Source organism: Polyodon spathula, chromosome 15, assembly GCF_017654505.1.
Source record: "Polyodon spathula isolate WHYD16114869_AA chromosome 15, ASM1765450v1, whole genome shotgun sequence".
NCBI lineage: Eukaryota > Metazoa > Chordata > Actinopteri > Acipenseriformes > Polyodontidae > Polyodon > Polyodon spathula.
In genome coordinates this window covers 13,333,561-13,348,230 of record NC_054548.1, presented here as the reverse complement: position 1 = coordinate 13,348,230, position 14,670 = coordinate 13,333,561, and the positions used below count along the sequence as shown (strand labels likewise).

General features: G+C 37.9%; 1 protein-coding gene across 5 annotated transcripts in view; it reads left to right on the top strand.

Annotated features, from left to right (window-relative positions):
• The window catches only part of LOC121328126 (lysine-specific demethylase 6A-like), a 90,449-nt gene that overhangs the window by 31,550 nt on the left and 44,229 nt on the right, over nucleotides 1-14,670 (top strand). For all 5 annotated transcript variants that reach the window (XM_041272635.1, XM_041272633.1, XM_041272632.1 and 2 more), the window contains exons 3-4: nucleotides 163-271; nucleotides 5,526-5,575. In XM_041272635.1, coding sequence (XP_041128569.1) covers nucleotides 163-271; nucleotides 5,526-5,575 — 159 coding nt within the window. The remainder of the gene's footprint in view (nucleotides 1-162; nucleotides 272-5,525; nucleotides 5,576-14,670) is intronic.

The following is a 14,670-nucleotide window of genomic DNA, read 5'->3' as shown; positions in this document are numbered from 1 at the left end:
CTTGCAGTTTAACAAAACTCTTGACTAATGACTAACTGTTTGTCCTTCATGTTGCTCTCTAGGTAATATGTTCAAAAAACACGTTCGATTTGTTTAGAATTGCATGTGCGATCTTTTTATTTCATTTTTATATTAACGTCTTATTTCTTTTCTCTCCTGCAGGCTGTTCGCTGCTATGATTCTTTAATCTTGAAAGCTGAAGGAAAAGTCGAACCAGAGTTATTTTGCCAGCTTGGTCACTTCAACCTCTTGCTGGAGGATTATCCAAAAGGTAAGAGACCCACTGCTTGATCCATAACAAATGTTGACACTTTTTAATCTCCACCCCAGTGGAGTTAGAATGAAGGATATACATCTCCTTTTAATATCTGCACACACTGTCCAGAATGGAGTAACAAGAAAATATTATGCACACCCTAACTCATTATGTGAAAGGCTGCATTTGTCTGGGTAAGCGCTGTGCATGTTATTGAGCATCATAATCTGCAGTTATGGTGGAGCACAGTGTGATTCTTAATATGTCACTGTGCCCGAGTGGAAGAACCCTGTATTTTAAAGCCAGCTCCAAATATGGTACTGTAAATGTTGTATATTGTATTCTGGTGTGTTTTTCTGTGCCCATTTCTGCTGGATATTTTGGGATACCACAGCTTGATAAACTCACTGAGCTCATTGAATAGCCAGTTGGTCAATTAGTTAATTAAGCTGATCCACCTGGAAAACAGGTGTATAAAAGTCTGCAATCAGCCTTTGTTATGGGAAGGATTGGAGTCCGAAGCTTGTACAGTGTTGTTTAAAACAGAGTGGGGCATTTATCTTGATTAAGGCCACTTTGTTTTATTGACTTTTTTGTGTGTGAGAATTTAAGAGTGCTTTGTCGCTTAAAACACATTTATTTTTGTTTGTGTGATCATTATTTGCCGGAGTACTACATTTCCGTTTTCAGTCACACATTCTTACATGTATCTATAGAATCTGTTATTCGATTGTGATTATATGGTTAGGATTTTCTTCCATGCCACTTATTGTGAGTTTCCTTATACTGGGTAGGAGATATGTCTGTATGTCGGTTACAAATGTGATGGGGCTTCTGAGTGGCACATTCAGTAAAAGCACTTGCATAGAGTGCAGGATGCGCCCTATAGCCTGGAGGTCGCCATTTCAAGTCCAGGCTACTCCTTTGTCGACCAAGGACGGGAGCTCCCAGGGGGTGGTGCGCAATTGGCCGAGGGTTAGGTTGGTCAGCGTGTCCTCGACTCTCCGCTCACCAGCAACCCCTGTGATCTGGCCCGGCGCCTGCAGGCTTGCCTGTAAGCTGCCCAGGGCTGTGTTGTCCTCCGACGCTGTAGCTATCGGTGGCTGCACGGTGAGTTTGCAGTGTGTTTAAAAAAAAAAAAAAAAAAAAAAGTGGCCGGCTAACTGCACACGCTTTGGATGATATTGTGTGTATGTCTTTGCCCCTCCCGTGTCAGCGCAGGGGTGATAGCGGTGAGCTGAGCTAAACAAAAATTGGGGCGAAAACAACAAAAAACTAATTGGCGACTACTAAATTAAAAAAAAAAAATAATAATAATAATGGAGGTTCATTTTTTACTTCATGTTTGGTTATATCTTAAAAATTGGAGATTTTGGCTACTGTAGCATGGCTTGTTTTGCGCAATATGTTGGCAGTGTCTGCATGCTTGATCTGTCAATTCTGACCGGAGTTGTGCAAACGCTGCCATTCTAGGAATACCCAGAAGACTTTTATGGACACATTGGTCAGTGCAGCCACTGGGGTGAGGAATGTCTTTTGCACTGGCATTAACTATCATGCCCCTTGTAATGTTTCAGAGATGCTTTTTCCAGTTATTGCTCAATAAGTGCACACAACTCTCCCATAGCTTAATATAGGTCTGGTGGCTCATGAAACACCACATGACTTTCTGATAATGTTCTCTAAATTGTGTTGATGTTTTCAGGCAATTTGTCACCAAGCTGCTCAAATATTGACTTGTCAGTTTGTGCTTGGAGTACAGTTGGAGTACAGAGGCAGTGCCTAAAAAGCACATGCTTTGATGGTTATTTAGTTTTAAAACAAAATGCCAGACACATTTTATCAATTTGTATTATCATTTAACTGTTATGTAAAAACAGCATGCATTTAACCATTTTACCTAATGCATCCCTACTTCAAACTGGGTTCTAATTTGATGCATCAATTCTCTGTGTAATCGAAGCTCAGGACATTTAAGGACAGATGATCAATCGATGCATCGATTTAATTGTTGAACCACTATTTTTGTGTAGACGTGTAAACTGGGCCTACCTGCAGTAAACTAAACGGCACCTTTTGTGATGAGTGAGGCCTTTTCAAGAAATGTTAAATATATAAAACGAACAGTTTCTTTCACATATATCATTGTACTGAGCAGTACATAATACATGGTATATTGGATACATAAGGAAAAGTTATTTGCACACGTGCGCTTCTGTGTTGTAAACCTCTTGACATAAACCTCTTAATATAAAGCACAATGTTAAGTACACAACCAACTGCTGGTTAGGTTTCACTTATCAAACATTCTGCATAGGTACAGGTACTCACATAGTCAGCTAATAATACACATTTTATTTTGTCAATAAAACTTAATTGGATTAAAAAAAAATGGGATTACAATTTATTTTAAATATTATTCTTTGCGGTTGTATCGGAGGTTGGTTATATATCATTTTTGTATAACAATACCTCCTTGAACTTTGCCTACCTTTTTCCTGTACAGTCTCCTTTTCTAAACAGAGACAAACAAGTTATTTTAAATATCTGAAGTTTAGTCAGGTCAGATTTAAGGCTAGGACTGTACCTAATTTTTCACCATCGATATGTTTTCCAAAAAAGCTGATGCATCGATTTCATCAAAATATTATGTTCACCTCTTCTACCTGCAGCTTCAATACCAAGATTTAGTGTTCCAAAAAGTGCCATCATTACCAGCCTCTTGAGTGCCAGGTGGTGGTGGTGCTACTGCTGGAGAAGCGGCTGCCGCAGGTGAAGTAGCAGCTGGATCAGGTGCAGGGGCTGATGCAGGTGAAGTGGCTGGCATCCTTGCAGGGGCTGCCACATGATTGCTGCTTCTCCCACGAGATCTCCTGCACCCTCTTCATGCTCTCGCTCCTGGCACTTTGCTGGAATCCTCCTCACTGTCACTGCTGCTGGAAGATTCATCTTTGCAAACCCACCCTGCTTCAGAGTTACATTCATCATTGTCTGTCTCTGCTGCATCAGAATACTTTGCAGTAATTCCAAACACTGCTTTGCTGTCATGCGTCTTCTGCAGTCCATTTTCAATGTGTTTTGGGGTAACCATGAATTTCTTAAAAACTAGTGACTTGTATAGTAACCAGAGTGTAGCTATACAGCCTGGCTCCATGAGCTGTCAAAGATGATTGATGGGCTATCAGGAGGCTCATTGAAACAGTAGAAATGTCAGAAGACCGCTTACTTGAGGAATGCAGATTGATATAATCAACTTTCAATACATGGTGGCAAGTCCTGACTGAAATACAGCAACATTTAAGTTTTATAATATGTTTTATATGTAGCAGTCAATAGGTATGACTCCCTAATTTTTGCAGCTACGCGATTTCTTTTTGTCAAGGCAATTTAGTACTTGTATTTAGAAAGTCAGGGAAGCACAGCTCCGTATCTTAAACACACGCACCGCAACTCCAAAAATGGTAAAAATGATGCCTTACTAGGAAAGGCATAATTTTTACTAGTAAAGGTTTAAAAACTATTATACTGACTAAAATTACACCAGTTTGTGCATATAGTAACCAAAATCTACCAGTCAGTTTAACAGCCAAGCCAGAGAACAACATAGCTAATTTACAAAAAGTAAGCACTGTCCACAGTAGTTCAGTAAACAGTAAATCTTTCAAAAAATGAAGCAGCTGGTGGCACATGTTTATTTTGATCACTGTCAGGTTTTGTTTGGATGGTTGCACTAATGAATTGTGTTACTGGAGTATCCCAGACACTTGTCGCATAGGCTGCACTTCACTTTCTTGCTGTATTCTGTTTTAGAAAAATAATTATCAGAAGGCAGTGTATCACGAGCGATATTTGTTAACTTGCTCTGTTACTTGCTGTAAGGGCAGGGTCTTTGCTGGCTATCTGACGCAGGCATGATCCTGCAGGGGGAGGTCGGGAGCCCCGTAGGACCCGTCTGTCAATCATGGCAGTGACACGGAGAGGTTGGGTGAGGGTGTGTTGTCTCTCCCAGTGGTTGGGAGGTGGGCCTTGAAGGCTCGACCTATAAAATGTTTTGCTATTCTCTCAGGCTGCCCTTGCAGATGAAACGGTGACGCTGGGTTCAAAATAAAAAGCCGGTGTAAACAAACCCGAAAAAGAATGCCAGCGGCTGGAGCAAAAGAACGAGCCAGGCAAACCAGGCTGAGGAAGGATATTTTATTATTACCTACCCTAACGGGACGTGTAGGTAACGGGGACAAACCTGGGCACTCTGACAGTATATTGAGGGAGTAGCAAAGCCTAGACTGAAGACCTGAGCTGTATTGGTAGCAATTGTTGTGGGACGCTGCATAGAGCAGCACTTTTTTGTTTGTAGTTTTTATTACTGTGTTTTATTTTCCTTTTTTCTTTCGCCTTCTATTTTGATTATTTGTTTAAGCACCTGTGCGTGCATCATAGCGGGACTGAGGAACCTCAATACCATCGTTGGTATTGTTTCTCCATGGTACAACAGTGCCCTCTTGTGTGTGCAGTGAAAATAAAAACTGGATTCTGGTTTGGTGGTCTCAAAAATAAACTTTTCAATCTCCCATGTCAGTGAATTCCCCACACACTCCCACACGCTCCCTGAAGACTCCCATGCAGATGCGATCCCATGAGTAAAAACTCACAGGAGAGGTGGGGATGCAGTAGTTAACAGGAGCTTGGTGCTGGTGCATATAAAAAAAAAAAAAAAATCTACTGCCAGGCTTGTGAGAAAGCTAGGCTGTTTTAATAAAGCCATTGAGTCAGTTTGTGTTTGCAATGTAATAGAAAACTATATTAGGAGTAAGTGACACAGACTTGTCAGCAGTGTCATTTTAGTTTTATAGATTTATTTGTGTATTAAATGTTTATTTGTAGTATACTAAACAGAAGCATTTAAGTGTCTTCATATTTGAGTTATACACTGGATGTTAAATGTATGGTTGACCTGGCCATTGACGTCTGACCTGTCATGACTGTTATACTTTTCTTCTTTTTTGGTTTCTGGTGTTCACACAGTACACTTTGCGTTGAATTGCTGTATTACTATTTGCTACATAGCTGTATTCTATGATTTTTCTCAGTGTAGTTCCACTGCCGGTGTCCAGTAAAATTAACAATGTCACTGCATTGTTTTAACCTCAAGAATGATGTATGCTGTTCCCACAATGACTAGATGGTTTTCTTTTGAAAAGTAAAATATGTGAACTTGTGTATAATTGATTGAATTTCCCTTGTACTGATCTTGTCTGTCTTCCTATTTCAGCATTATCTGCATACCAGAGGTACTACAGTTTACAGTCTGACTACTGGAAGGTTGGTGCTATTTTACTTTATTTATTTTCTTTAATTTTACCTTTTTAGCAGCAAAACTAACGTAGCAAATGCTGGTCACTATTTTAACCTTTTATAAACCATAATTTTTTGTTTGTAATAATTAAATTGGTGAAAAAGTCTGCCGTCACCATTTCGAGTGAAATACAGTGGTCTAATTGTAGGAGCTTTCAGGTATCTTTTGTCTGTAGTTTTTAGATGTGTTTTACTGTTAACTGTGACGAGCTATGCTGGACAAACACATATGATTCTTCAACCTTCTACATACATGTTAAAATTCGGGGCGGACTACAATGCATTAGAGTTCTGACTCTAGTTCCATACCCTTGTGTTTCTTTGGTGCACGTGTGCCTAATGGCACTGCATTCTGCAGGGTGAAGGTGGGACCTGACCTATCTGGGTTTTCTCAAGTTTTACATCATGGAAACAAACTGGAGTATAGATCCTATCGGTGAACTCATGCATTTGCAGAGTGTCTGCTGTGTAAATGGGCAGAGACCGACTTAAGGAATTAACAGCGCAATGCTTAATTTTCTGTAAAGCCACTTAGCCAACACCCATTTTAAAATGATGAATGGAATGTTTTCTTTTATCCAACTCTTAGTTTTTAAATTTGATAGGATATTATTATACAAAAAACCACAATGCATCTTTAAATATAGTACTATCAATTGGCAATTACAACAGTTTTGTAAACACAATTGATAAATATTGTCTGCCTACTTTGTAATGTTTTATGTGTTACTTTTTGGACTTTTTTGTTTTTATTTCCCCCTTCTTGTAACATGGTTTTGATTTAAAACTGTAATTGCAGAATTTCAAAGTTATTTATTCCAATTTTATAACTGTTCTGTAATAAACAAAGCTGTGATACATCCTGATGTCTGCAGGTATAAGGCAGTAGACAGCAGACATGTCCTCTTCCACACTGCACTTCCTCAACTTGCTGGTTCAGTGCTGCAGCAGAATCGGGGCACACTTTCTGAAGTGAAAGTGTCCTCTAGGTGGTATCTAGCTCATTGAGTATCAAAATTGAAGATGGTGTGCATTCATCACTTGTATTGCTGTTGCGTTAAATTAACTCTTCAAGGACCAGAGATTCTGTCATCAGTATTAAATCCTATTTTCCTGAGCGGCTCATCTGGTAAAGGCCTTGTGATGTACACAGTGAGTCATACAGTTAGGGGAGCTCTGGTTCACGTGCTGGTTGCCGGTCTTCACTGGGCATTACATGTATCGGCTCTGGCGCTCCTACGGGTTAGGGATTCAAAAACATCTGGGGTTGTTTCTCCTCATGTTATAGCGACAAAGAGAGCTCATGCAGACTCAGAGTTGATAACGTATGCAATGCACTTTTTTTCCTTAGAATCCTTGTTCTGTCTGTCCATAGGTTGGATGTAGATCATGTGGTCTGCTTTTTTCTTTACAACTGTGGAAGGGGATTTATGTTGCTGTCATACTTGTTACTCTAAGCAGTACACACCTTTTTTGTTTCAATTTACACCAGATAACTCTCTAGTCATGTCATGTAAATCATGTAAATATCTCTGTTGTGCTGCATTGATCCGGTTAAATTCTTAAGTGATGTCACTTGTTAATAGTTAATATACTGGAGTGTTTTTTTTTTGTTTTGTTGGATTGGATGTAAGGTTGCATCTGCTGAACTACACAAACTGCAGTCTGCCAGATGAAGTGCTTACTTTGATATTTTACTTGTCTGCTGTCATATATGGGTGATTCATTTCAGCATTCTACCTGTAGGTGAGGGAGACTGTCATCGCACTGACTGCTTGGCATTTTAGTCATCATGTTAATAATAACATTGATTTTGTTGAGAAATAGCAGCTGACCAATATCTAGTAGCTTGTCTGTATAATTGTAATGGCAGTGTCTTCAGGATACGATATGTATCGCAATATGATGCTCACGATACGATATGTATCACGATACAGTAAATTAAGCATGAAATGTAAAAATCACCCGGTTGACTCATTTGGTTGTGCAAGTGTTTGCAGTGACACTGGTAAAGCACTTTTGGTCAAATAAGCTTTTTGGCCTGTTGCTTTTGTTTTCTGTTTATTCCTTAATGTGTTTCCTTAAAACCAAAATTGTAAGTCAGGGCTCCAGACAAAGTTTTTGCCTAGGGAGGCAATGGCTGCAGGCCAAAAGATTTCAGTTCAATTGCTAGGTGCCACTTCAGGAGCAAGTTAGTTGCTACTGTGTTCCATTGCTTAAAATACAACAACTTAAGACAATAAAGCGATAGTAAAACAATTAATGTCTGTACTCACTTGTTTGTTGCCACATTCTGCTGAGTGGTTAATCTGTGCAACTGATGACTGCAATGAACTGAGCATATTTATATTTTCAACACTTTGCAAGTGTTGTATATAGATATGGTGACAGCACCTCCTAATTGTGTAAAGTTGTAACATGGGAAATATAGACAGCTCGTATGATTTATATGTTACTGTTTGTTTCTGTAAAAAGTTTAAATTGCAATGAGTTAGTTGGTTCTGCTGTTTACGATATTAAGTACTAAATGTTGTTTACACATACGGATGAAATGATAGTAAATTTCCACCATACAAATAGTTGCGAGTCCACTCTCACGATACACAGATTATCACGATAGTAGCTGTTATTTTTCAATTACTTTAATTCAATAAAAAGAAAAATAACAAGTTGGCTTTTTTTCACTGTGGAATATAGTCTGCAACACAAGGAAGCTACAGACTTTAAAAAAAGAGCAAGATTCTAGCAAGAATGAAAAAATTACTAGCACACAGGTGTAAGAAAAATAATCTTAATGAAATGGTCCTTATATTACCATCCAGTAGTTGCAAAACATGATACTTTTAAGTCTGTCAAAATAGGACTGCAAGCTTTTTTCCTCCTGCTTTTACATATTTATGTATTTAAATGTACTTAGAAACAGTACATAATTACAAAATATGCAGCATCTGTAGTTCTTTCAATACATTTAAAGTACTTGCTTTACACACATACTGCTAACTATTCTCAATTCTTTTTCAAATAGTCTGCAAAATAAATACATTATTTTGTACTATACAACCTGTAAGTATGGAATAGAACAGTATGGGCATGATGTTCTTTATGCATATTCCTTTTCTTGTCGTTATTTCATTTGTAATTTAAGAAAACACATTTCAATACTGTTATCAACTTTAGCCCGAGGTAGCCTGTTTTTCTGGTGGCATAATAGCCTATAACGTGTACATTTTAATGGACGTATTGAAATTACTGATAGTTGAGAGTGGAACAGAGGACAGTATAGGGAGGTCACCACACTGGGGTGGGGTGGGGGTGGGGGTGGCTGATGTTTTTTAATTCCACTGGGTGCTAAGTACGGAAGGGCTCGTTTTATCAATAATGCTCTCCAAGTCATTATTTTATTACTATAACCTCTCAAAAAGCTCTACAAATGTCAGTGATATTCTTTGAGCCCTAAATGCAAGAAGCAGCTACCTCCATTATGTCCGTGTTATCTCTGTAATGCATGGGTCTATGAGAAACTCCCTTTTTTTCGGTTTCATTTGGCTCCTACCGGTCTCACTCGGCCATTGAAAGGTTTTCTCGTCTTTCTCCGGAGAAAAAAACGATTAGAGACCTGTGCTTTACGTCCGCAAATGGTTAAAGCCTTTATCTAGAAAAAAGGTGGTGGAAATATACCCCATAGCGGGTAATTTTATTTAGGCTTTATTGGCATTTATTTTTATTGGATCGCCAATAATACTTTTACCAATCAAAGGGTTACACACAGTGATCTTTAGAATGAACCCGCCCTCTGGCTGTGTAGCGTAAGGAAAAGAGAAAGTTAACTTTAGTCTTATGGTAAATTCGAGCAAGGAACGTTTTTAAGTACTTTTAAGCGGTTAGATGGATTATCTGCTGTACCAGACTCTCCCAGGTCCTAAGGAACAGTAAGAAGTGTTACAAAGTAGTTAGTGACTCAAATGTTAAGACTTGCAAGTTGCAAGTAGAAAAGAACCTAGTGCTGTCTCTAAAGGGAATGTCAATTATACAGCCCAGCAGCGTCTTGAAATTGGTAAATATGCAAGTGAGCACAAGATTGCAGTGGCAGTTTGACAATGTGGTACCCAACAGCTCATCGATTTAAAACATTATGCGAGAGCAAAATGAAATCCCAGGCTAGTGAAATGAAAAACAGCACAGAGGCTGTTCAGCTTCAGTCTCCCTGCGATTAAAAATGCACATACCTCTCCTACTTCTACTTGGAACTGGGTGATTAAAATAAAGTCCACTTTTAAAGCCTTACGGGAATCAGGAGTTGTTAATACTGCTGTTACTGTTGTCTGAGAATGGAGGCACGCTTACTGTTACACCAACCTGAACTAAGTCACTGCTGACCTGCATGGACTTTGCAAAAAGAAAAGTGAGCACTAGTTGTAAAATGCCACCAGCATATTTTGCCTCTTTGAGGCATGAGTTCCTTAGTAGAGTTGTCAGCACAATTAGAGGACGGCATACTGGAAGAACTAATTTTAAACTGGGATCAAACAGCATTACCACTGGTACCAAGTGGATAGTGGACCATGGGTCAGGAAGGAACCGAAAGTATTGAAATCGCTGGAAAGGGTGACACATGACACATTACTAGGGTGATGTGCTCTTGGCTGTAACCCACCTTGCACATTTCCACAGACTTTGATTGATATACACCAACTCATTAGAGTAACAAAAAAAACATGCTTTGTTGCATTGGACACATCGCTATTCCTTATGTGAGCAATTTTCAATGTGTTTTGAGCACAGAGAAGTGCATCTGTATTGGCAATCTGTGATTTGTTTTGATCGCACCAAACACTACCGACATGTTACAGCCGCAAGATCTTTGTGTGGACAAGCAACTAAAGGATAAATGGGTTAGAGAGAGAATAACCAATGACTTTCTCCTCACAACATTGGAGTGGCCCTACTGGAACCAAGTCAGCTCACTGGTATCTGCTGTAGAGCTGGGTTTTAAATGATGATTTGCTTGGTTGTGGGATTTTGGCTGCTGTGGAGATTGCGTTGAGGGAACAGGGTGCGTTTTCAGAGCTTTTAGAGGGTTTAGTGTCGTTTTTCAATCGGCAACGGTCCTCACTGGTTCAGATTTGTGATAAACTACAGTATTTAATGTCTTCAGTATGAGAGAGGTTTCTTTATTTATTACTTACTGCTATTTATTTGTACTTGTTTCCCATTTGTAAGCAAAGCTTGGATTGGGTGTTTTAAAAAGTCACTCTTGTTTGATTATTCACTCAAGTTTATTTAATATGTTGTTTCCCATCATACACCTTCCCTTTCTTGTGGTCAATAAGCACTGCTGTGGTTTTTGTATACGAGCAAATTATAGCATTTGCAGCACAAAGTGAAACTGTTGGTGGTAACCTGGCAGTGTTTAGTGTGCACTTGTTGTAGACTGCGGTTAAATTTCTCATATTTTGAAACGTGATATTTTAACCTGCAGTTTATGTAACTTCTGTACATGGGATTAATTCTGTCACCACTGCCTGATTTGACTTGATGCTAAACAGTTTTTTGTATTACTTTTTTCTTTTATTTGCTTCAGTAAACAGCTTATGTAACTTCCAATTTTGTTTTTGGTTTGGTTTTATATATTGGTATAAGTTTAAGATGTGAATTCAGAAATGTACAAATAAAAAAAAATAGTCCTGTAAAACACTGGGAAAAACTTCCTAAACTTTTGCTTTTTCAAATATTGACCACACACACAAAACAATTGCCACATGTCAAAGTTGTGATACTGTATACGTTTGCAGCGCTCCAGATAAGTTGCTTGCTGGGTGTTTTTACACATTGAAAAAATATTAATTACATGTTATTTAAAGAATGTGCATAGCAGTTTTGCTGCATGGATTGAGTTTGCATGTTATCAATCTTCTTGCGTACTTTTTTGGTTCCTGGCATCAATTGTGAATAAACTGCATGCGGTAGCTAGAGAATGGATCATGTCGTTACGGCTAATTTTGTAGGCTGCTTGGGAATTGCCAGAAACACATGACCAGTATGTAAGGGTTTTTTCCATAAATAAAAAGCTACAATTGAATTCACTTACTTACAATGTATCTTTAACTAGTGAATAAGCCTTAGGATTTTCTCTGCCATTTTTATCCCCCTCGACCTTTAGGTAAATCTATATAATAAATACAGTGCTCTGGGTTTGAGAGCCGGGATGCTTTATAACGCTATAGCAAGGCTGTCAGTAAGGAATACAATAGTGTTTCTTTTATTTGCATTAGTTCAGTATCTGTACAGGTTTTTTTTTTTAATTTTATTTAACTATTTCAAAATGTTTTGATTAAAATCACTGGAAATATATAGCATTTGCTTGCAGACCCTTTTGTGAAGTATATTCCATTTGCAGCTTTAGAATTAAAAATAGATATTTATTTATTTGCTTTACTGCCTTTACTGCCATATTGTTTGTTGTCAATAAAGCAAATAAGAATAATTGTTAGGACCAAGTTTTTGTCCTGCAGTTGAAAGTAATATTGAGGAGGTCGGAGGGGGGTGATGCTGGGACACCAGAATCACTGTCGAGAGCAGAGTTCAAATCAGCGTGAAATTAACATCTAGTCTCATGTAAAGGAAATCAATGAATCATTGGTAATGTAAGGCTGTAATTAATACAATGTAGTTATTGTTAAATTGGAGAGTAAATTACTCAGACACAAGCTTATCTGGAGTACTGTGTGTGTGCCAATGTTCATGTTAAGATTTATTATGAAGCGTCCAACCTGAATCTTCTTTGCAGTTACTTTAGTCACATAAACAGGAAGTAGCTTTAATCTTCGTTTGTGCTGGTCAAATGTGTTTCAGCCAACTGCTTGATACAGCATACTCCTGTGTATCCACTCCTCAAAACCCCTGTTTGGAAGCAGATCTCATCCTGTTCCCTGTCTCTACAATACAGCTCCTCTAGGTGTCCATGAGTGGTTCAATAAAGCATTCTATATGCAGGCTGACCAGAAACTATGTCCCAGTTGGATGCAGGATGTGCTTTTGACCATAGATTTCTATTTAGGTAAATTCTGCATCTTCCTGTAGGGGGAAATTAAGTTTGACGGTGCTATATGTGTGTGCATGCATCCATCCATCCACTGCTTAGAATGGGCACGTTTGTGTTTAATGTGATTTGTACACAGTAAGCGGTGGTTGTATAAAATCCCACACAATAACATTCAAAATGTCCCCCAATCACCATTACAGTAAACAAAACAAACACGTGTGTATGTGGGGTGAGACGATACACTAACTCACAGTACGATATGTTAGGGATGGGCGATATACCGGTATTATTGTCGTTACCGGTATTTATTTATTGGTCAACCCTTATTTTGTGCATGACACAAACAAAGTATTGTGCTTTGGACAGATCCATTTGAATGTCATTGGGAGGACAATATGTAGTACAGATTAATATTTGTGTTGAGTATATTTTTAACTTTGGAAAAGCTGAGCTTTGAATATTGTTCTGCTATTCTACTTCATGTACAGCTAACATTTATACATTTATACATACATTTTTTAATCGTATAACTGGAAAAATTACCAGCAATTCCTTGAAGACGAAGACTTGTTGCACTTGCCCATGTCATTCGTTTTTCTATACGCATCCCGCAAATTTACTCCTGCATGATGATGGCGTTACATGCATTGACTTGTTCATTGTATTTTGTGTTTGTTTTGCATAGCAGTATTTTGTTTGTCAGGTTTCTTCAAGCCGAGTAACAACTGAGAAACGTGTTAATAGTAAAATTGATTTAATTTACATTATTCTGTGAAAAAAGTTGCAATTAAAACAAAGTGTGATTACACTCATTTACCAGCACATTAAGTCCCCCCCCCCAGCACAGTCACATGTGCTACAATACTGAATTCGACTGTGTGTCTGTGTATTCTGCACGTCATTTTTTTTTAAGTGAATTACATTATTAATGGTAACCTAAGATTTAAAAAAAAAAAAAAGTGCTTTTCCCTTTTAGTAAATATTTAATGAAAAAAATTGCTCTAAATGAGAGGCGTATTTTACATTTTTCCAATAAACAAAGAAATAACTTTTTGTTTTAAAACAATGCTGTGTCTAATTTATCCGCTTTACAACCTGCACTAATGCTCATACAGGTCATCCTGTGAGCATCATCTTCTCTGCCTCTGTCTTTCAGCCAGTTGTGCTGCTTTTATGTGTCTGCCATCCCCCTCACTTTGGTGCTATGCAATATGAAAAGGGAAGTGCTGGCCTCTTTCATACTTGATGGGATTCTTTTCCATAATAAATTTATAATAGGTTGGTTTGCTACTACCTTTAAACATCTACTGAATTTTGTGTTCAGTAGTGTATACAGTATGCGTGATTGTAGTCCTAGCATGTTTACTAGTACGTTGTGTTATAAACATTTACCCTTTTGTTGCATTTTGTATTGGTATACTGGAAAATCAATGGTGATGTCTAGAAAGTGTTTTTATTCAGAACAACTTTTTAAAATGTCTGAATACTATTCATTCTAATCCTCTTGTAACATAAAACATCTGTTTTATAACAAATTACTTTTTGGAGGTTTGACCAATATTTAGTTTTGAAGTACGCAAACTAGGGTTGAGCATGGACAGCTGCTTAAGCCATATATAGTTGGATAGTGGGATCAAGACTGTGGGGCTCATATTTAGTTTTTGTTAATCAATTTAATCAATGGATTAGTTTGCCTAATCAAATTGTTTAAATTTCAATGTGTTAATTAACCTGAATTAATGTTCTATGATCATTACCACATTAGATCACCGACTAAATAGACAATCTGTTAGTTATCCATTAAATCTGTAATTATTTAATATCTGTAATAATATTTATTCACGTTAATTAATTAAAACCTCCTCAATCATTTTTATTTAATGATGTGTATGAGATTTAGGAATTGTAATGAACACACAACACCGTCAGCCACACCAAGGTAGATTCAAAATGTAGTCGCAGTTTATTATGTAATGATACAGAAAGAAAAAACCTAGGAAATCATCATAAGGTAGCATTT